We start from the raw sequence: 22,985 nt of genomic DNA on the forward strand, positions 1-22,985 counted from the left end.
TTAATTCTTTGGCTTTGCATACTGTAGCTTATCCAGTAGTTTAACAATATATTTGGGTGTTTTCTGCCCATCATCAATCCCAAGATACAATTTCTGATAGAACTTTTTTCTAGATTTTTGGGGAAAATCAGATTGAAGATGTAGAAGGAGACAAGATATGCACCAAATGCAGTAATCAAGTCAACACATTCAGTGACTGCTACACCGTCGATTTTTAGAGTGAATGACCTCGAATCCGTAATGGTGTTTCCTGTATACACAAGCACATGTACAGTCGCACCTCCGTGAATCTGCAAATGAAAGGAAAATATTATTTAACTATTGTAACGGGAAAGCCGTTCCAAGCGGTCAAGGTGTCATTAGAGACAGGGACAAAGGCACAATCAGGAAGACATTTCTGAATTCCTCAGGCAGGGACTTTCAAAAGGGATCAGGGCCATGGAGAATCGGAGGATATGAGTCAGGAAGATGAAGATGCTACTCTACCACAAAGGACAGACACTTATATGTGATTATAGATTTTAATATCAACACTTGACTTCAACTATTTACAACTATTTACAACTACACAAATACAAGGACACAACATGGAACTCTTTAAACACAGCAATCAGCGCTTGGTCTAATTAAAACACTCCCCAAACAATCTCATATTTACAGTAAATGGTTGAGAGAAGGATATTGACTCATGTCGATATCTTTGCCTTCTATAAGACGGACCAAGAGTTCGATTAACTCGTCCAAAAACTCAGCTAGATCTTCTAGTTCTATAAAAGTGCCAATGATGATGATATCATCTGGATATATGTGCACACTTGGTGCATTCAGGGGAACCGAAGGTTCTGGCATCTTTAGAATTGATTGTTTACCTCCCCAAGACTACCAATAGATTAGATAGGATTGCTCAAATATAACCCTCTGGGTTTAGGAGCTGACTCAAGTCAATTTGGAGTTGGTACAACCAAAAAGATCAAGGCTACTGCCTTTGCTTTGTCTATAGATTAATCAAAGTACATTCATCCTCATGGATAACCAGTGCTGCTATTATTAGCAAGCTACACAATGCATGAACATGTGCGTGAGGAATCTGACAGAATGTGAGACAGTACTAACCTTACCTAAATGATAATTCTCAGTGTACTAGTAAGAGTTCTACTAGGAGAACCGCTAGTTGGCTAATTAGTGTAATTGGTGTAATTGGGCCTGGTGTGCAGGCAATCTCATTGTTTTGGGGCTTACATGAGCTTTTATACCCCCCCCCCCCCTACGGGGTCCTCCCACGGGCTACCCCGTCCCCAGATAAATCACGATTCTTGAAAGATGCTCAAAGTTTTGAAAGATGCACCAACTTTAGGCACAATTTGTGACCACACTTCAAAATCTAGAGCATTGAAATCGACATCCCCAGATGCTATAAACATAGTTTTACCACATGAAACACTTTAAAACACTTTTATGCTCAAAATATCATGCTTTTGAACCACTTTAAAACTTACAACACGTGAAAACAAAGGTCCAGCTTCCAAACAAATTTATGAGAATGACGTCATCAAACATGGCGGACAAGTTTACAAAAGTCCGAAATTGCACCCATAAAAACACTTATTACAAATACACAGTTACTTATAAACTTACCAGGAAGCTCTAGGTAAATTGGGTGGCATTCTCACGATTTTTTTGCACATCGATGCGCATGCGATGCGTGTACATCATGTGTACATGACATGCATCATGTGCATGGTAGTAGTTATCAATGGTTATTACAAGTGAGGAAGCATGCAATTGCCCTTGGGTTATTTTTTGCTCCCAAGTCCAAGATGTAGGCCTAGCCTACATCTGATTCCCAAATCTGTTTTGGAACGTCCAAAATCTCTGATGAGGTCTCTGTATCTGTTCGGATAGCAGAGTCTTCGGAGTGTGATCGCAAGAGCTTCTGATCCTGTTGCTTTTGTACGGTTTTTAGTAATTATGAAGTCAGGCATTGCAAGGGCCTCTGCAAGACGAGGGAAGCGTTCTTTTTCGAACCGGAAAAAACTCCTTAAACTCTCTCCTTGTATAATTGTCAGGAGAAAATCTCCTGTATTGCAAGTGGTTTCCAAAGTCTTGGTCCTCATCATCAAACATATCATCAAGCATTCCAGCGGCTGCCATCGCTAACAGAACATCATCATCATCATCCTCATCAAGCAAAAGAGCTAACCCTTCAGTAAACTCTGCCATTTCTCTATAACTGGTTTAATTCACGATCAAAGGAAAATCACTGCCGATCAGCTGATTGTTTCCGTCGTCTGCTATGTTTACGTTTCGCAGCGCCATCCAACATAAAACACCTGGAACTGAGATCAACTCTGACCGGGAGTCGTGACGTTGCTAATCGATCAAACTGAACATTCGCGCGCGGATCCGACTCTGACTCGTACTCGTACTCGGAGTCGGAGTCGGGCGGCTGCTAATCCTGGCTAATAACTCTACAGTACGCCCAGATATGAGATTGTTGTGTATTAGTGTTTAGAAATGTAAATAAAGCATTCTTTCTAACAACAACAAATTATTATTCTGTCATATTGGCTGCTCCTAGATACACACACGATGTAACATTTCCTATAGGTGTTATACAGAACCTGATGTAATACTTTTCAAAGTACCGGATGTAACACAGTACCGCATGTAACATCTGTCCCTTCCCTGGCTGTTTTGTATTTACAGCAAAACACGATAGTCCAACTGCAAGCATTAAAATCTTTAGTCTGAGCACATCAAACTATAAACTTAAAGTCCAAAACTCTGAAAAAGAACGGTTTAGAAAATCATCACTTATGATTACGACGCGCAACTGAACACAAAAGGCGCAAAAATAATCTTCGCTTAATCCAATGTCCAAGAATCATAGAATATAAGATTGACTTTTGATTTGTCAAAAGTTTGTATAGTCCGAGAGTCTAAGATGATGTTTACACAAAATCTTTTAATTTCTCCGGTCTCTTCCTCTCACGCGGCGGATTTCTCCTAGGTGATATGACAACCCGGGGTTGCTGTGGCAATTGAGCCTCTGGTGGTACAACTCTTACTTGTAACTCCATTGGTGGAGTAGGAGCCTGGGAAGTGGGCTGGCTTGGGGGATTCCCGGGCAGCAAAGTATCGGTGAGATCGGGAGTAGAGTCTCCAGTTTGAGGCATGGGCACCTCTGCATAGCGTGTACGAAGTTGGTCAATGTGGCGCTTCCACACAAACTCCCCAACAGAAACTTGGTAGTTTCTAAACCTGTGTCTTTCAAGAATGACACCAGGCAGCCATTTTGCACCATGAGTGATGTAGTTACGGGCGAACACAGGCTGTCCAGGTTTGAAATATCGGAATATTTCGGCTTTAGGATCCTCCTTCGGAATTGGCTGTGTATCAGCTGATGGACGTACCGCAGAAAGTCGAGTACGCAACGACCTTCGCATGAGCAGTTCACAGGGGGCTTTCCCTGTCGAGCATTGCGGCGTAGTACGATAAGAGAGCAGGTAAAGTTGCAGCTTGTCCTCTACGGTTCCGGATTGGTCCTTCAAACTTGAGTCCTTGAAACTTCCAACTAGACGTTCGGCCTGACCATTTGTCGCAGGATGGCCAGGTGCAGTAAGCATATGACGAATATTATTTGCTTTCAAGAATGACTGAAATTCGGCGGATGTAAATTGACTACCGTTGTCGGACACAGGATGCTCAGGTAATCCGAAACGCGCAAATATTTTCCGCAGAGCTCTGATTGTACCAACAGACGTAATGTCACGCATAATCTCAATTTCGACCCACTTCGACTGTGCATCCACAACTACGAAGAAATGAAAGTTCAGGAATGGACCTGCAAAGTCAATGTGAATGCGTTTCCACGTCGCAGACGGCCACTGCCAAGCAGTAGGATTACAGGCAGCGGGTTTTCGAGCATTTTCGGTACACACGGAACATGACTTGGCCATTTCTTCAATGTCCATGTCCAACTTTGGCCACCATAGAATCAAATGCACAAGTGCTTTCATTCGCACAATACCGGCATGAGACGAATGTAACTCCATAAGCAAGTTTTCGCGCAATGTGTGCGATACGATTACTCATGTACCCCACAGAATGCATTCCTGTTCACAGCTCAGTTCATTCCGGCGATTGAAGTATTGCCTTAGGACTTCATCAGCGGAGTCTAGTTTCTCGGGCCAACCTTCCATCGTACGCAATTTTACACGACGCAGTACCTGATCCTTCGCGGTGTTATGGGCGATATCCCTACATGTAACAGGCAAGTCCTCATCAACAGAGTCCATCGCAAGGACAAGTTCAGCATCCCTCGGCTTTGGTCCATCTTTCACAGTTTCCTCATGTGGTAACCTCGATAGTGCATCAGCGTTTGCATTGCACTTTCCCGGGCGGTATCAAATCTCGTTGTCGAAAGTCGAAAGGATTAAAGCCCAGCACTTCATGCGCGACACAGCGAGAACAGGAGTTCCTTTTGCAGGTGAAAACAAAGTTACCAATGGCTGATGGTCTGTTATCAAACAGAATTTCCGGCCTAGTAAGTACTGTCTGAACTTCTGTGCGGCAAAGGTGATCGCAAGCGCTTCTTTCTCGAGTTGACTGTAATTCGATTCGGCTTTGTTGAGCCTTCTCGACGCGAAAGCGACGGGATGTTCACCTTTTTCCACTTTATGTTGCAACACTGCACCTACGCCGTAAGGTGATGCATCGCAAGAGAGAATCAGTTCCTTCTTCGGATTGTAGTGGATGAGTTCTGTGTTGCTAGTAAGACTGTTCTTAATATCCTCGAAGGCTTTCTGTTGCTCCTCACGCCATTTCCAAGGGGTGTTCTTATGTAGCGAATCATACAACGGCGCAAGGCGCGTAGCCAAGTTCGGAAGGAATTTCCGATAATAGTTTATCAGTCCCAGATATGCACATAATTCCGACAAATTCCGCGGCGCAGGAGCATTTGCAATCGCGCAAATTTTCTCATCTGTAGGATGAGTGCCAGTCTTGTCGACCTGTACACCCATGTATTGCATGCTAGGAATGAAGAATCGACACTTCTCCAAGCGAAGGCATAGTCCTGCTGCATTCAACCTCGCCATGACTTCTTCCAGGTTATTCAAATGTTCACTTCTGTTCTTCCCAGTGACACCGACATCGTCCATTGAGACAGCGACGTTTGGAATTCCCGCAAAAACGTTCTCCATTAGGCGCTGGAACATCATAGGTGCTGTACTGACACCATAGGGGACATGAGTGTATTGGCATAGTCCCTTTAACGTATTGATTGTTGTAAGCGGTTTCGACTCCGAATCCAGTTGAACCTGATAGTACACGGTACATAAGTCAATTTTTGAAAACTCTGCACCTCCACCCAGCTTAGAGAGGAGATCTTCCATCTTGGGCATGGGGTATTGCTCGATATCAGCGAACTTATCGATTGTCAGTTTGTACTCCCCACATAACCTAGTACTACCATTAGGTTTCACCACTGGTACCATGGGCGCGGCCCAATCGGCATGGGTAATTTTTTTGAATACTCCTTCGGCATGGAGTCTATCGATTTCGTCGAACACTTTTTGACGTATACTGAACGGTACAGTACGTGCTTTACAAAACACTGGTTTCACATTGGCTTTAGCTTCAGACAAGCTGTCACTCCCTTCAGGCAGCCTAAGCCATCTTTGAAGACATCCGGGTACTTATCCTGTAGATAAGCACGAACTTCGTCTTCTGTAACATCTGCAAGCTCAGTATCTGTCTCTAAAGACTTAATGTCTGCTGTTGTCCCAAGGAGATGTTTCCAACCATCAATATGCTTCAGCCAATTCCTCCCAACGTGCGAAGCACCATCACCTGCAACTACAAGTAAGCTGAGAGTTTTGGTTACACCTTTGCCGACGGACACTTCAAGACGAGCTTCACCTTTTACCGAAATGGTGTCGCCACCGTATGCACGTAACTTAGTAGCGCAAGGTTGTAACGAGACGTCAGGCAGATGTTGCTGAAAGCGTTTCGCATTCATTAGGGATACTGCGGCACCGGTATCCACTTCGAATTTTACGCGTTACCGTTGATTCCAACCTTCCTGAGGATTTTATTGGTATCACCCTTGGATGATCTCACTTTCCACATGTCTCCAGTCATGTCAGCTAACTCAAACTCATCAGGCATATCGCTATCCTGAACTTCAACTTGCTTTTCGGATTTTGATTTCGTGTTACTGGTACCCGATTTTGACGCTAAGCACGCTTTTCTGATATGCTCAGTTTTACCTCAGTTATGGCATTCCGTACTCCGATGCGAGGAAATCCAACGCTTTATGTTTCGTAGATTTGCATCGAATGCAGACGTATGGTCGCGAACTTGAACCAGATGCATCATTTCTCGGTTTTTCCTTGAATTCCGATTTCTTCTTTGCAAATCGACTCGGTTTCTGTTTTACGGCATTTACCGGCTTCGATGACACTTGCAACGATTTCGCCTCTCGATTTGCAGTCTCATACACCAGTGCAATCTTGCATGCACCGTCGAATGTCATTTTATCATTCTCTTGCAGCAAACTTCTGCGAATCGATTCGCTGTGTAGACCTGCCACAAAGCGGTCATGTAGCCACACGTTCAGGTGGTCACCGTACTTGCAGTCTTCGGCTATCCGGTGTAACGTGGCGATAAACGCATTAATGTCTTGATCAGCCTTCTGTGTACAGCGGTTGAAGGTACAACGTGCAGCGATGATGTTCGGTGCAGGGATGAGATGTGCCTTCAGCTTAGTAACAATCTCTTCATACTTCTGATCCGTGACTTTCGCAGGGGCAAACAGGTCATTGGCAAGCTTGTATAGCTCATCCCCCATGCATGCCACAAGTGTATGTACGATTTTCTGTTCATTATTGACCTCATTTGCAACCATGCAAATAAGGAATCGTTCTGCAAATGCTTCAAAGTCTTCCTTCTTACCAGAAAACCTCGGCACCGGGACTTTGCCATGTTGATTCTGTAGAACAACGAGCACAGATCCTCAAATGTATTCATGTACAGTCAATGCACTCAGTCCCGTGAAATGTATGTAGCAATGCACACGAACAGGAAACCAGTCACGTGATCCGTCAACTTTTGTTCACAAAACCCTGCACAAACCACTTCTCAAAGATCCGATAAGTCTGACATTCAGCACTATTTCAATCTTCGAGTGTTCATTTTCATCCTCGTCGCCATTTATGTTGTGTATTAGTGTTTAGAAATGTAAATAAAACATTCTTTCTAACAACAACAAATTATTATTCTGTCATAATGGCTGCTCCTAGATACACACACGATGTAACACTTCCTATAGGTGTTATAGAGAACCTGATGTAATACTTTCAAAAAAAATGTCATTGTCGAAAAAACACCTGTATCTGACATTTTTCTGAACTAAGTACATTATTGGGGCTCAAGCATTTTTGCAATCTGCTCCCTAGTTTCTCAGTGTTCTGGCAAAGTTTGGTAGGGGTTGGTTCTAAAAGCGGCATTGGCACTGACATTGGCATTGGCATTGGCATTGGCAATCTGCCAAATGAGTACCAAATATGGAAGTTTGATAAGCTGCAGACCATACGGGCAACATCCTTTGTAAGGCTTATTACAGAGCTGCCCAAAATAATTCAAAGACTACTTGCTCGCTCAGGGGAGTTGGTGTAACAATAATAATGACTAATAATAATGACTATGAACTATAGTTGTCTGTTGAGCCATATAACCCTGAAGGCTATTTACAGGAGTATCAAAGAAGGGATGAGCCATGAAGTAGGGGAAAACGCTTTATACCCTTCTACTAACGCGGCTCTAACTAACCCTACTTCCTAGGCTTATCCCTTCTTCAAGGCCCGCTTAGTTTAAGGCCCTCTACCCCTGCAGGCAGACTCTGGGAGTCTCCTTCTCAACCATGGACTTTTGTCCGAGGAATGACTGCGTGTACCTGTAGCCTGTAGTAAAAATGTAGTGCAAAAAACCCAATGGTTATTTCATCCTTTTGTGGGAACTGCCAGCTACGATGCCATTGATTCAGTAGGACGTCTGGGACCTTCCTCTCATGACTGGTGTTGACTTGGAAGGAAATTCCATTCTAGTAGGCATGGATATAGATGGAGAACCGAGAATTGAACTTTGACCTCGCATTTATTATAATGAGGGGGCAATGAATCCACCAACTTTCAGAGCAGCAATATCGATATGGGGGCATCGATCAGTTTTGTGAACTTCTGGTCTTCGATAGTCTTCAATGACCTGCCTGAAAGGAGTCGTCAGTGAATTGAAGAGTTCTTCTAACATAGTACAAATAAAAACCAACAATTTATATTCAATAAACAAATAAATTTTATTTTGATCAGAACATCTTGAGCAATTGTTGTTTTTTTTACATCGATTTGTTTATCATTTTGGCATAATTGATAAAAGGGTTTGTTTACAGTTGTGTTGTAACCCAACGGCTTGTATGCACTGGCTTTGACTAAGAGTGTGTAAAGCTCACAATTGACTTCAACCTGTTCGTGCATCACCATATTGGGTTAAAACATGATCAGAACTGACTAAGACGAATATTGCACCAAACCAAAGAAAATCTTTCTGAGTTACCCTGTACAATAATAAAACAGCTTTCAAAGAACTAAAACACATCATATCAAAAATAAACTTCTATACACTGTAGTAATCCCGCAGAAGAGTATTCAAATGGCCCTCAAGTTTCTACAACTTGTAATCTTGTACATGTAAGAATCACCTCAGTAATAATTTTCCAAGTTTGATTAGTATTCCCTATTGGTCTCTGTGAAGGAAAAGCAGACCTACATTGAACATGTACATTCTCCTACATGATTCTAGAGGAACAAGATCAGCAGTTGGCTTAAAACAATGATATAATTCCATACTACAAATGGACGATAGATTACATAAGAATATAAGGAGACCCAAATGAGGTTTAAGCAATAAACTGGCAGACCTGGGTAGCAGGAAGTTTTTCTCAGATCCTGGCATGCCTGGAAGAAGCTTACCGACCAATATCAGATTTGCTTGTGCATATTTTGGAACAACCTCTATTTAACATAGTATTCATTCAGTTCTTGGACAGCAGAAAAGAAAATGACTGGTACCATAAATTGATACATGCAAGTGAACCTTTAGTATTCATTTGCCTCACAAAAACAAGAGTAAACATACCACATTATACTGGTTGTACCTGCTATATACGTACTGTTAGAACTAGGTTACGTACTACTGATGTGGAATTTTGACATTGAACTCTTCACCCAACACCTTCTTTACACTATCTGTGAGAACACCAGCAGTAAAAATGAATTTGTTCACTGTGAAGGACGGGTCCCCACGCACAATACAATTTCGCAGAAAGTGGTAGAATTTATTGTTTGATGCTCCCAGATTCCACATCGTCCTATTACAATTCGGGTACCAATCTCTTTGCTTGTGACAAACAACGAAATCATCTGGGCATGGCATCGCATCATCACCTTTGAACTTTTTCCTGCACCCAGCACAAACTGATATGTTTCCCTTCAGTTTCACTAGCGTATATGGCTCATTGGGAGCCATTTGCAATGGTGGCTTTGGTCGTAATTTAACATTATTGGTAGTCAGACCTGGCTGGCCGAGTTGATTAAGATGTTGCGAATTCGGCAAATGAGTTAACAGTTGAGATGGTTGACCTATTCCAGTATTGTTACTATTGCCAGGAATTAGAAAAAAAGTGCAGTTATTGTTTCCCACTGAACTTGTAGAAGACACGCTGCTAGCAGGTTGGGAAGACACAGTGCCAGCAGGTTGGGAAGACACGCTGCTAGCAGGTTGCTGACTATGTTTACACTTTCTTGTACGTGGTGGGACTTTGCAACCAGCAGATTTTGACATGCCTACATCACCTACTTTTGTCAGAGACTTTTTACCGAAGTTCACCGTGTATTCTACAAGTTCAGTCACTTGATTATCTATGGTAGCAGACGCCAAAATATGAGCGCAAAACTGCTTTCCCTGAAAAGCTGGGCAAGATTTGTCACATACATATCTTCCTTGCCCTTCATAATTAACAACATGTGGAAGAATAGAAACCCATTTCAACTTCCCATCTTTTCCAACAGTTTTGACCAGGTTATCTTTCACCAGGCGAATTGCTTTGTTGTTACATTGCGACAACTCGAACTGAGTATACCCGTGATGAAGTAACGGTTCCAAAGGAGCAAGATCTTTGACATTTGCACTCTCTTCAACATGCATTGAGATTATCTGTGTATTGCCAATGTTAGGCGTACTTCTAGACACCATTGGTGCAGTGTGCATTGCTGTTAACAGCGATTCTCTTTCACTTGTTGATGCCTTGAAAAAGTCTACCGTGCTGACTTTCAAATGCGAGTACTCAGGCCTCAACCTCCATTTCCCTTTACCCATAAAGGCTTCCTCTACATTATTTCTTTGTTCATTTACACACCTCTTCAGTTGGTTAATAAACATATCTACATCATTTTGCTGGAAGTTCATGAAACGCCTCAAGATGGCATTTGCTGACTCTTGAGCATTTTGACTGTAGACCTTAGTCTCGACACCAACTTCCCGTAACTTGTATACAAGCATGTTGTCGCGTACAACCTTGGCAAAATATTGTTCAAATATCTGTTTAAAGCTACACTTCAAACCAGCATCAGCCTCCAGCTTATCCCACTGTTTTCCTAGCTTTTCAACCTCTCTACTGAAATCTACCTCACTGCAGTGAATTAGACCACCACCAGACTGGCTGTCAGATCCAAAAATATCATGGATAATTTTGTTTTGGATAACCTATGGGTACGAGTGCTTAAGAAACATGCGCTGAATATTTTTCACAACATGTTCCTTGCACCTAAAGTGCACAGCGAATGGGAACTCCCATGACAAGGCATCATAAATGGCTTTTTCACCATCAGTGCCATAACTCTTCAAGTTATTTTTGAGTGTGGGTTTGGCAGATGTCATTGACTGGAAGAACTTGAGAAAAGTACCAAAGTCCTTGACTTTGTGGACCATTACTGGACCAATCATTACAGGACTAGTTAACCCATCCTCGGAAACAAGATGAAGGTGCCGGTGAGATGTTACACACAAATAGAAGGGTCCAAATTTGAATGTGACATCCACACCCAGTACATCACACGATGAGCCTGTACAAAATTTCTGAATGTTATCAAGCTGCCATTCATTAAAGAGGTATACAACAGGGTGGCCTTTTTTTCCATCAGCATCACCAATGGACACACTACTCACACCTTGAATAAACCGCTCTTTCTGCTCTTTTTGCATAACTATTACATTTTCAAGGGGATCAGCACTCTTAGCACGTTTCACCTGTTGTTTTAACTTTTTAGCCTGATTCACATTTCTCGGCAAACTTCCCAAAGATGTGGCATTTAAAAGGCCACCAGCCGATTCATTTACACCAAAAAGTGCACTCTTGTTGTTATCAATGGCGATTTCTTTCTTTAATTTCTGAATTACACTTGGCATGGTTTTTGCATAAGGTGTTTGTTGTTTTTGTACACTTTCCATGAGGTTTGGGAACAACATCATGTTCCTCGCCGGAAAATGAATACCTCACAAATACAATTTTCTCTGCTTTACCACTATGATCTTTAAGATCTGCAATTACCTTTGTTAAATCTGGTGATGACTTGTTGCGGTATGACCGCTTGGTGCACGTATGGCAAGAGCCATCACTGTTACTTGCAACCTGACAAACATGTTCGCCATTGATAACAATGTGCTTTGTGACATAAGTTTTCATCAAAACCCATGCCCCCATGTCATCACATCTTAGGTCCTCAGGACAACCCAAAGAATGGCTATCAATCAGGAACGTACAATTCTTATTGATATGAACCGGTACTGTCTTGCACACATATTTCATCTTGGAAGTACAGTCCAGAATCAAACTGACAATTGAAGAAGAGTCTGTTCTCTTCTTGTTACATGTGTAGGGGAGTATAGGAAAGTCCTCATTGTCATGAAGGTATGAGGTCTCATCAGAAGCAGACACCTCTACGTCAGAGTCAGATGAAAGCAACACAACATCATCAGTTTCTGTCTTTACGTATGCTTGAGCTTCCTCTGGTTGAACACTTGCAACAGAGGTTGTTATCTGCTCTTCATTCTCCAGACGATCCCTGGCCTTGAAATCTTCTATGATGTCGTCAAGACTGAAATAAAACGGGGGAAATTAGGAGAAAAATCAAAGTGGTGGGTCCTCATAAGGAACGTGTGCTGATTATTCTTACCTATCAATGTCTATCGGTTCACTTTTGCCGCCCAATTGTTGGAGTGTTTTTGATTCACATTTGGGTTTTTTTCTGCGTGCAGGCTTTAAGCCCGCACCACACGGTGAAAATTTGCGTGATGCAAGTGACACGCGTGCATCTTGCGACAGGCAAATTCTCACTGTGTGGGGTCGTTTTTTGCTGCGTATCTTCCTCGCGTGTCGAGACGCAGCCGATCTAGCATGTTTGATATTTTCTCGACACGCGAGGAAGTTAATCACCGTGTGGGGGCTACCTGCAGCAATGTTGCGCGAGTTCGACGAATCACAACAAGCAGATCGGTCACATGATTTATAGGTCAGTCACATGATACCAAAATGGCAGCTCCCATTGAGTCGACAGATGTTTTGGCCGAAGACAAATTAGTTGTTTTGTGGCCAGAATACCCGTCCCTGTACGATGTACGTTCGCCTGACTTTAGAGACAGGGACCAGAGACAGCAGGCGATCAAAGAAATCGCCGAAAAGATACAACGGACAGGTGTGTATTTGTCATGTGAACCCATTCTTCTGTCATCATTTGTCTGTACAGTATAATACAGTACAGTATACACATGGTACGTACCGTAGGCCTATGTATTGTCTCCACTCTGGCCCGGGCTGCAATACGCAGTAATATGACATTTGCTACCTTGCCACCGGAAATTAAGATGGAAATGAATAGATGAAGTGGGAACATTAATCAAACTTTAAACGCAAGAGTCGGACCCAGTGTCAGTCACAGATAATGACCACCATCTAATTGATCAACTTCAGCTAGGCCTTCTTGGCTTTAGACAACCTTGGTTGGACTTAATTGGGCAAATACACCAGTTTTATATTTTGGCGGTAAATATCCGGGGGGGGGGGGGGGGTGACTACTTGTTGGTCAGGGGTTGGAAGGGTCAAGGGGTGGGGCAAAGAACTAGTAGGATTATCTTTTGATGATCATTTCAACCACAGCATTTAGTTCACTGGAATTTTTTTGCAACTTTTATACAGGCGATTGGGTGAAAACCCGGCTGAGACAGCTGCGTAATACTTTCACAAGAAACAACAAACCAGCGACCAGTGGAAGTGCTCGGAAAAGTCTTACAAAGAGGACAGCGTGGCTGATGGAGAAGCTCCAATTCCTAGCTCCATACGTGGCTACTCGCATCACCACAAGTAACCTTCAATCAGTAAGTGGCCCTCTCAGAATAAATTTGAAGTCTAAAAGATGAATTTTTTTCATCTGTATGTGAACCCCCCCGCCCCCCCCCCCCCCCCCCAAGACGAAAAGGTAAAGAAGTCATGCTTCATCACTGGGCAGGCTAAAATATGCCTCTATGTTACCGGAAACTTCCCTTCCAACTGGATGCAAAGCATTACATTCATGTTTTTGTGGGAAAATGAAGCAAGATTCAATTGAGGGATAATGATTTCAAATAGAATTTATTTCACAGAAACTGAAAAATAAGTGTAACACAATTGGATGGTTCAGGTTATTGAGAGATCCAGATTCCCAAAGAATGGTGAAGCCAGAATGGTTTCAAGAGACGAAAATATTGGCCGTAACATGTACACCCCTCCCCCAGATGAAACCTTTTCGTCTTCAGGCTTCAGATTTATTTTGAGAATGTCTCTAAGTTCACTACACTCTTATGCCTTTCTGATCTGTATCATGTCTTCCTGCCATGGCACAGAGCCGTCTTCTGAACTGAAGAAGTCAGTTAGTTCATTCCGTTGCTGTTTGGCCCTCTGTGTGGGATTTCTGAAGTTATTTCCCTGCATGTCCATCAGTTGTGGATCATTCCTCCATGAGCCTGGCCGGACGATATGATTGTCTGTGTCCTCCACGTCACTTATGCTGCAATAGGTGTGTTTGTTCTTGTCAACCAGGTAGTTATGCAAGCAACAGGCTGCCAACACAAGATGTACCACTTTGTCGGGGTGCAGTGCGATCGTGGTAAGGAAGACACGAAAGCGATTGGCCAAAATGCCAAAGGCATTCTCCACTACTCTGCGGGCACGACTGAACCGATAATTGAAAATTCTCTTCTGCTTGTCCAGGTTCCTGTGTGGGTGGGGTTTCATCACCCTCGTCGACAGCGGAAAGGCATCATCTCCAATAATATGATACTCGAGTTTACTTGGCATACCATGTACCATTCTCGCTTGTGGCAAATTTAGGGTGTCAGCATCCAATGCCTTTTTCAAAGCTGATTTAGCGTACACACCCGCATCCCCTGCGCGCCCTGGTGCTCCAACATCCACGAACACAAACTTGTAGTTTGCGTCTACAAGGGCAAGCAGCAGCACACTGAAGAAATGCTTGTAATTGAAAAATTCAGAGCCTGAGTTGTCAGGTTGCTTTAGTGCTACGTGTTTGCCATCCAGCGCTCCCAAACAAGCAGGGTAGTTCCACTTTGTTTCGAAAGAAGCTGCTAAATCTTCCCATTCTTCTGGAGTATTAGGAGCCTGAAATATCCAAAAACAGATAAGTGATTAAAACTGCAAATGTTCTTGCTCTTACAGCGTTCGTCTTCTCCATCCAGTCCGAGTGCACCTGCTGATGACAACTCGATCGTTGACTATGATGACACTGACGCTCTTGTCGAAGATGAGGATGATGATGGTGCCCTGGTGAATTTGACAGCGCCTAAATCTACCAAGATGCCCACAAGAAAAAGGCCCAAGAAAGGAAAGGATGATGAAGAATTGAAGATAATGCAAAGTTTAGCAAGCTCCATCAGCCGGAGTAAAGAACAAGCGACTGATGATTGGACCTTATTTGGCCAGTTTGTTGCAGAGTCTCTTAGAAAGTTGGAAGGCAAGACACAATACACTGCACAGCATCTTATAAATAAGGTGATATTTGATGCGAAGATGGACTTGCTGAATTCAAACCCGCAGCCGCTGCAGCAGACACAATACCCTTTTCCCCAGCAACCACAGATGTTCTCTTCAACCCAGCTGCCTTTTCCTTCTGGGCAACAGTCACAGATGCTTCCTCCAACCATTCAGTCACCCATGTTCCCTCAAACCCAGCCACCCCAAATGTTCCATCAACCACTTCCTCAGCAACACTCAAACATGCCTCCATTCAACACCCAAGAGAGTCATCAAATGTTTTCACAGGGTGAGGTCTCACGTAACTGCCAGGAACAACCGCGTTCCTTTCTTGGGGAACTTAACTTTGCCCCTCAGACAACCATCACTCCAACCAATGAGGAGCAAAATACTCCATCACTGACTCCAATATAACTTGGCGTCCATTGCAATACATGTAGTCTATGTGCCAATTGGAGACACTATCAGTTGTAATTTTTTTATGTTCTTTTTAAGATTAGTGTTGGTGTTTCGAACATAACTCATTCGGGTTTTTGACAAAGTAATATTGTCAGATTGTTTTGATAATTTTAGTTCAGAAGTGTGTACTCATTGTGCTGAGAATGGAGTGTCACGTTCTCACTTCAGTCATTATGTAAGCCATTATAACCACACTTGAATTTCACAAAAACGTATAAGTTTGATGGAAGTTGATAGAGTTCAGTTAGTGGCCTACATGTTTGTTATGTTAGCAAAAATAGCCGTATCTATTTTGGAGGTACATGTACCATTTTTTATGATAGTCAACCATGTCAGTGGTATGAACAGATGTTCATTTGTTTATTTTTTAAGAAAGAGTTCAATAAATTTTTTATAAAACATAAACATTCCTACCTTCAGATATTTGTCTTTCATCCCTTGATACAGGGCTTGGCATGTTTCATCGACAATTACCGAGATTGTACTTTCTCCAATCCGGAAATGAAATGACAGGCTCCTGAATGATTCTCCTGGAACAGAGAGTATTGACAACAAGTGGTGATGCATCAGCATGGTCAGGTTCCTGGCAAGTATTCTTTCTAGTGGATAGAATGGAATTTCCCTTGAATTCGAATCATCTGCTGATTAGTCACCATGGATGGTCACTGAAACCATGGATGGGTGATGGAGGCATAACCATGATACCTAGGGCTTGGAATTTTTATGGATGGAAAAGTAACCCAGTGTCTAATTAGATTGAGCCGCTGTGATATCCTCCATGGACATCCAACAAGCCCACATATTTTTTATCTTATGATTTCCTCCAAAGGCAGCAAACTGGCATTGGTTTTTTACCGGAAAGGGGGCCCAATGGACCCCAGGGCCCATATTCATAAAAGTTCTTAACTTAAGTGCCAAAAAGTCCTAAGTTGTCCACTTGCCTAAGTCCCCTACCTAAAATGAGATTCATAAACCTGCTCAGTGCCCCACTTGGCCAGGTTGACCGCTTAAGTTTGAGTGCACCACTTATCTTTCTTGAAAAGACATTCCCAGGTACCCGTGTCACATTTCTTGTGGATTTGCGCTTGTTGTAACTGCATTGTTCATTGATCATGGGCATTCAAATGTGCATTCTGTAGGGCCTACACCATAGGAGATACAGATTAACAGGCAGACGAGACACATTTAGACAAAGTGCATGTACTTGCTCGTTAATTATGGGGAGGAAACCGAACTTTTCTGATGCGGAAAAAATCCGCCTCATTGAGGCGTACGATGCTCGGAAAGGGTTACTAGTGGGGAAGTTTTCGTCAAATGTTTCATCGAGGCGCAAACATGATGCTTGGCTTGAAATAACAGATAACGTAAATAGTCGAAATCCGCATGTTGTGCGAGAAATGACAGAACTACAGAAAAAGTGGCAGAATCTGACATCAGCTATGAAGGACGAATATAGGGAATACAAAAAAGCGCTAGGAAAGACAGGTTAGTAAATAACTGAATTTATTTCATTGAATACCTTTTCTATGCCAACTCTGCACACTCTCGCTATCCTAAAATTATGTATGTACATACATACAAACATAAAAACCATCGGCAAATTACCCGGTACTCTTATATGTGATGTCGTGAAAATTAAGATAAAAAATACCCCTTGATAAATGATCATAAATGAACACATTTTATGCTGAAAATCAAAATGGTGCCACAGGAATAACAATACATGACCGATTTCAAATTCATTTCAGGTGGTGGACCCCCTCCTAAGGAACCGTCGATAATTTCACAGAAAGTTGCAGCTGTTATTGGCGAAGATGATCCATCCGTGTATGGTATAGATGGCGGCTTTGATAGCGGTGCACCGAAACCTAAAATCGCTACATCAGTAAATACTGTCCCGCGCCTGAATATCACCCACAGCGTTGCAACCAACGACAGGTATGTGCAAAACGATTTTACACAGCAACTAATTCAATCAAACTTTAACATTTAGCCCATCTGCTTGAAATTAAGCATTATCGTTAGTAAAGTAAATGCATTTTCTTTCAGTTCTTTCAGCGAGAATGAGGAAGAGAATCAAACTGAGTCTTTTCTTCAAGAACCCAAGATGCGGACACAAAAACGAAAAGCTTCATCATCCCTTGGTTGTGCCTCGGCAGCCCTCGCCAGTACCTCAACTAAATTCCAAAGATTGGTGCAGCCTTCTCCTGTGAGGTCTTCATTGCCTAATCCTTGCCCACCGCTTCCCAAGAACACTGAAAAGGATAAAACCCTAAAGAATTTAGGAAATACGGACGAGATGGTAGTACTGCAGAAAGAACTGCTTGCTTCTGAGAAGGAAAGATGTGCGCTCGAGATGGATAAGCTTAAACTTGAAAAGGAAAAATTGGTTCTAGAAATTAAATTGTTGAAAATGAAAACAAGTAAGATGGAGAAGGAGATGGAAAATGCTTCTGTAAATTCATTTCAGGCAAACGATGAAAACATATTTACACAGTTGTAAATATTTGTCAAAAACCTTTGAAAACAAATAAATTGTGTGTATGAGCATATAATAGATACGTATTTGTTACACTTACTTGCCTTAGAAATGTTGCTGGACAATGTGATCTCTTGTAGCAGTTCCATTTACACCTGCAAATGCTACGATATTCCCTTCATCGTTCCCATCCTCATCGGGTTGTGGCCGATGTTCGATATCATCCATGTCTGCTGGATCGAAATCCGGTAGAGCTTTGTTGATAGCAATGTTTTGCAACATTGCACACGCAGTAATGATTGCACATGCTTTCTCCGGTGTATAACGCAGTTTTCCATGCAGACAGTGGAATCGCCTTTTCCATTGACCGATGCCCCTTTCAACCAAACACCGAGTTTTCTTGTGAGACCGATTGTATCGTCGTTGCCCGGGGGTGTTAGGGTTCAAAAATGGCGTCATCAGCCAAGGACGCAATGGATACCCACTGTCACCAAGGATGACCTCATCTCCTTGCCAACGTCTCATAATGTCGGTTACGGCGCTTTCTCGGAGCACAACGGAGTCATGGGTGCTACCGGGCCATCTAGCCACAACATTCATAAACCTAAAATGTGCATCAAAAACAACCTGTACATTGATGGAATACCAGTTTTTCCTGTTTACATATCTCCACTCATGAAACGAAGGTCCTAGAATCTAAATATGCGTTCCATCGACCACACCGATAACACCGGGAAATCGAGCTATCTCGTAAAAATCTGCAGATAATTGAGGTGTGTCCTCTTGTCTCGGAAATTTGATGATGTGTTTTAGAGAATTGTTCAGTGTGGTTGTTACCTCCGCGATCACTCGACTCATGGTTGGCTGCGAAATGTGGACAGTATCACCAGTAACCTGTTGGAATGATCCGCAAGCATAAAACCGAAGAGTCGCAAGCAACTTCAACTCAGCAGGCAGCGCGTAATTCCTCCTAGTTTTCGATTCTAGGTCATCCCTCACAAGATCAATCAATTGAAGAATTGTCTGCCGATCAAACCGATATCGCTGGTACAATTCCAAGTCATTGTAAGCGTCCAGTGGATGCAGCCGATCACGAAAAACCCTTTCCCTGCGAATTGCACGTCTGTGTGCAAATGCATGTTGCCAAGCTAACATCAACGCAGCCATCTCCGTTGAGCACCGTGCACAAAATGAACTGAAAGAACCAGTCCACTTAGAGCGGGACTTAGAGTTAAGACTGCTCCAGAGGTGTCTCAAATCTAAGACTCGATTTGAGTGGTCCACTTGACTTAAGTATGTTTACGAATATGACTTATTTTAAGTAAGTACCCCACTTAAACTTAAGATGCATATTAGGTGCCCCACTTTGACTTAAGTTGCTTTATGAATATGGGCCCAGGTGACCAACAATGTAACTTTCGTGACGTGCCCTGTTGAGGGATAAAGATGCATCCAGATAACCAAGGAATTTTACCTACCCGTTGCTAAAAAGCGCAGGGTTACAGCAAGTCTCTGGCCAGGATCGATACTGCGTCGCATTACTGTATCCTGCCTTTGTATCTGCGGCCCCACCATCTCGAGCAATTCCTGAAATTCCTCGACCCGCACTCTGTGGAACTGGCGATACTTCATGGGGTCCTCCTCCCGCAATTCAGCAATTAGATTTGCATAGGCCCCCTTATCCTCTCTTCTCTGAATCCATGGCCTTGTCCAAAGACTACGGTCCACGCGGCGCCGCCTCCGCCGCCGCCTCCGACGGAGTAACAGCAGGAGAATAAGGGCAATTTGGTCTTCTTGGTCCATAATACTTCTCATAGGATTTGACAGTTCCCGGGCGCTGCCATTTTGGTATCATGTGACTGACCTATAAATCATGTGACCGATCTGCTTGTTGTGATTCGTCGAACTCGCGCAACATTGCTGCAGGTAGCCCCCACACGGTGATTAACTTCCTCGCGTGTCGAGAAAATATCAAACATGCTAGATCGGCTGCGTCTCGACACGCGAGGAAGATACGCAGCAAAAAACGACCCCACACAGTGAGAATTTGCCTGTCGCAAGATGCACGCGTGTCACTTGCATCACGCAAATTTTCACCGTGTGGTGCGGGCTTTAGGTCTGGCAGCTCATCGGAATCTAAATCAAAACACAAAGTCCTGTGTGCATCGAGTTTCTTCCTCTTTGGCTTTGAGCATATGCTTGGCTCACTGTTACTGAAGGTAACTTCATAGCGAGCTCTTCCGATTCTGAAAAAAAGAACCAAGGTTTCGACTGCTGGTATCATCATGTCCACAGGAACACAGGGCGGTCACCCTAGAGGTCGTTCATTTAGTACGCACCTTTTTCAGATTTTCAGGACCCTTCACTACCCCCCCCCCCCCCGGGCCCATATGCAAAAAAGGCCTACCGCGTACGCAAATGACATCCTAAGTTATTGACCCCCTCTCCGATCCCGCTCGGCATGCTTAGATGCGTAAGTACTATTTATTTATGAAGCAGCAGCAGCATCAGCACGCCGGCAGAACTTAGAAGCCTGCATGTCGGACGCCAGCATTACTTTTGTGCAAAATTTGGTCTCCTAGTACGGTAGGAGGCCTAAATGACTACATCAGCTGTAACTATACCTTTTGTTACTCATCTGTAATTCATAATAACGTCGGTAGAAACCCGGTGACTTCTCGGGGCTCGCCTCCATGTCTTCGGCCATGCTTTCTTTTCCCGCGTGTGACGTCATCAGGTCGGCGGCAGACCAGGTGCCTACATGTACATATAAATGCAAAACATCGTCGGGAAATCTTTCAATATTAAATTTGGTGTTACTTCTCCTGTCTAAAGAATATTCATGAACAATGGTCACTAATAAATGGTGTTATTTTGGTGTTATTTCGGAATTTGGCAGATTGCCAATGCCAATGCCAATGCCAATGTCAGTGCCAATGCCGCTTTTAGAACCAACCCGTTTGGTAGCCAAATCTGGGAGAAATTTTTTTTTTCTATCCTCGTCCCAATACAAAATAGCGTCTGCCCCAAAATCGAATCAAACGGGAAACGTTCTGAACTATCAGCTCTATTTTTATCTTTTTTTTAGAGTATACGATTATCTTGCAGTTTAGTAACAAAGTGCATGACATTTTTCTAACCTGTGAAAAATTTTAGAACCTGGTAGCGAGAATTGAGGCCCTCAGCAGCCCCAGAAACCCTTTTTCTGACTGTATTTTGTTGTCGAGATGCATCTACCATTTTGAAATTCGAGGCTGTCACATGACAACCACCTGATCTAAGGGACAGTCTCAAAATACCCTTCATCAGAGTGAACCGACCCCGATCTAGGACCCGATTAGCCGTCTTGTACAACGAATACACGCGGTATATACAGTGTTGTAGATGGCGCTGCAGTGATATTGGGGGCATCTCATAGGTTGCGATATTGCCCTACGCTGCATATAAAGGGTAGTCCAAAAAAAAGGACATGCAAAGTAATCACTTAACAGTGTTGGGGGGGGGACCAAACCTCCAGCCTTGGTATAACTGCTTTACACATGAACTTTTATGAAGAAGCCCGGATCTTGGGGGCATCCTAACGCATGGTACTGGTACTTGCAGCGAGTCCTTCAGTTGGGGGCAGATGTCCTAGGGGGCAAATGTCCAAAGGGTCCTAATAGCACTTGTAGCCTAGGTCAATAGGAGACCACTTGGCATATCCGAAGGCCTTCACCCCTCCGTGGGCTTAGGCACTCAGGCTGAGGGCCAGCTCTAAGCCTATCAAGAGGGGCTTCGCTTATGGGACAGGCTTTCAATACTTGAAGATCCCGTGTAGGTGTAGGAGATATCACCACTACCAGGTGGCAGCACTGGTCTTGGATAGGGACATGGAGTCAAATGCAATCCTACAATTTGTCTGGATTGTGATGCACACTGATACTAAAGACATCACGGTTTAATAACAAAGAATGATAAATCAAAATCAAAACAATGACATTTAAGAAAACTGTAAACTTTATTCAAAACAGTAACCAGAGTTTAATTGCAGTACAAGTCAACAAATTACAATAAAAATCAAATGCTTTCAAACTAATCACCATATAAAATCAAATGCTTTCATACAAAAATAAACAAATTATAATGTACCATGAAAATAAAATGCTGTCAAACTACCAGTAATCACCATATAAAATCAAATGCTTTCATACAAAAGTGAACAAATTAACATAAAAATAAAATGCTTTTCACCTAACAGGTACTTGCACGGTTTATTTGTTACAAAAATATGGGATCTTGTCCAGAGTATTGCAACACGTTTGATTAATAGAATGATTACATACACAATACAATGTAAATGAGTATGGCCCTAGAATTGCAAAAATAGTGTCAATGCTACCAGCAGCAGAGAGAGAACAAGATGAAAAATGCTCAAGCTTGCTCTGGAGGACCATGTATTCCAAAAATAGTGCATGACCATGAAGGGACAGCTTATCAACAGTCTCTGTGGGGCAGCAAAGTAGGCACAACCCTATTGCACACACTTCAGATCATTGCTGAATACATAAAAAACAACTGGTAACTGTTCGAAAAGACATAGAAAATAGTCTGCCATTCATATCCACAGAACAACATACTGGCATTCATGGCCTTGAACTAACATCTTATGAGCATCAGACAGGCATCTCATTTTCAATGTCACCTTTATCCATGCCATTTAATCTCACAGTTTCTTTCAACAACTTGTACAGTTTATAAGCATTCCTGAATCCCCTAGATGGAACCCCAAGCTTTTCAAACATGTCACAAGTTCTGCTGGAGAACTATGTACAGTGAAGACATGACCTCTCACATTCACCGAGTCATTCAATGTATCCTTACGCACTTTGTTACCAAGTTTATCAGCAACATACTTAGTTACAGGAGTGC

At 42.9% G+C, this 22,985-nt stretch overlaps 3 protein-coding genes across 3 annotated transcripts; 2 read left to right on the forward strand and 1 right to left on the reverse strand.

Moving 5' to 3' along the window:
* Positions 1-2,951: 2,951 nt before the first annotated feature.
* LOC135489916 (uncharacterized protein K02A2.6-like) lies at positions 2,952-3,974 on the reverse strand. Its single transcript, XM_064775545.1, has one exon. The coding sequence runs from the start codon at positions 3,972-3,974 to the stop codon at positions 2,952-2,954; it is 1,023 nt and encodes a 340-aa protein (XP_064631615.1).
* Positions 3,975-12,646: 8,672 nt separating this feature from the next.
* Positions 12,647-15,708, forward strand: LOC135489917 (uncharacterized). Its single transcript, XM_064775547.1, has 3 exons — positions 12,647-12,809; positions 13,310-13,488; positions 14,825-15,708. Exons 1-3 carry the CDS (start codon positions 12,647-12,649, stop codon positions 15,551-15,553), a joined length of 1,071 nt encoding a protein of 356 aa, XP_064631617.1. The 3' UTR covers positions 15,554-15,708.
* Positions 15,709-16,494: 786 nt separating this feature from the next.
* LOC135489443 (uncharacterized) lies at positions 16,495-18,744 on the forward strand. The gene is made up of 3 exons (XM_064774799.1): positions 16,495-17,083; positions 17,347-17,536; positions 17,648-18,744. Exons 1-3 carry the CDS (start codon positions 16,816-16,818, stop codon positions 18,099-18,101), a joined length of 912 nt encoding a protein of 303 aa, XP_064630869.1. The 5' UTR covers positions 16,495-16,815; the 3' UTR covers positions 18,102-18,744.
* The last annotated feature ends 4,241 nt before the right edge of the window (positions 18,745-22,985 follow it).

The sequence above is a fragment of the Lineus longissimus genome, chromosome 6 (genome assembly GCF_910592395.1).
Source record: "Lineus longissimus chromosome 6, tnLinLong1.2, whole genome shotgun sequence".
Classification (NCBI taxonomy): Eukaryota; Metazoa; Nemertea; class Pilidiophora; order Heteronemertea; family Lineidae; genus Lineus; species Lineus longissimus.

What these genes read in the sequence shown, in the direction of transcription:
- LOC135489443 (XM_064774799.1), top strand. Translation starts at nt 16,816, where the DNA reads ATGGGGAGGAAACCGAACTTTTCTGATGCGGAAAAAATCCGCCTCATT. An exon ending in AAAAGCGCTAGGAAAGACAG is followed by an intron (nt 17,084 to 17,346) that starts GTTAGTAAATAA and finishes AATTCATTTCAG; the next exon opens with GTGGTGGACCCCCTCCTAAG. An exon ending in AGCGTTGCAACCAACGACAG is followed by an intron (nt 17,537 to 17,647) that starts GTATGTGCAAAA and finishes ATTTTCTTTCAG; the next exon opens with TTCTTTCAGCGAGAATGAGG.
- LOC135489917 (XM_064775547.1), top strand. Translation starts at nt 12,647, where the DNA reads ATGGCAGCTCCCATTGAGTCGACAGATGTTTTGGCCGAAGACAAATTA. An exon ending in CGAAAAGATACAACGGACAG is followed by an intron (nt 12,810 to 13,309) that starts GTGTGTATTTGT and finishes ACTTTTATACAG; the next exon opens with GCGATTGGGTGAAAACCCGG. An exon ending in CCACAAGTAACCTTCAATCA is followed by an intron (nt 13,489 to 14,824) that starts GTAAGTGGCCCT and finishes TTGCTCTTACAG; the next exon opens with CGTTCGTCTTCTCCATCCAG.
- LOC135489916 (XM_064775545.1), bottom strand. Translation starts at nt 3,974, where the DNA reads ATGGACATTGAAGAAATGGCCAAGTCATGTTCCGTGTGTACCGAAAAT.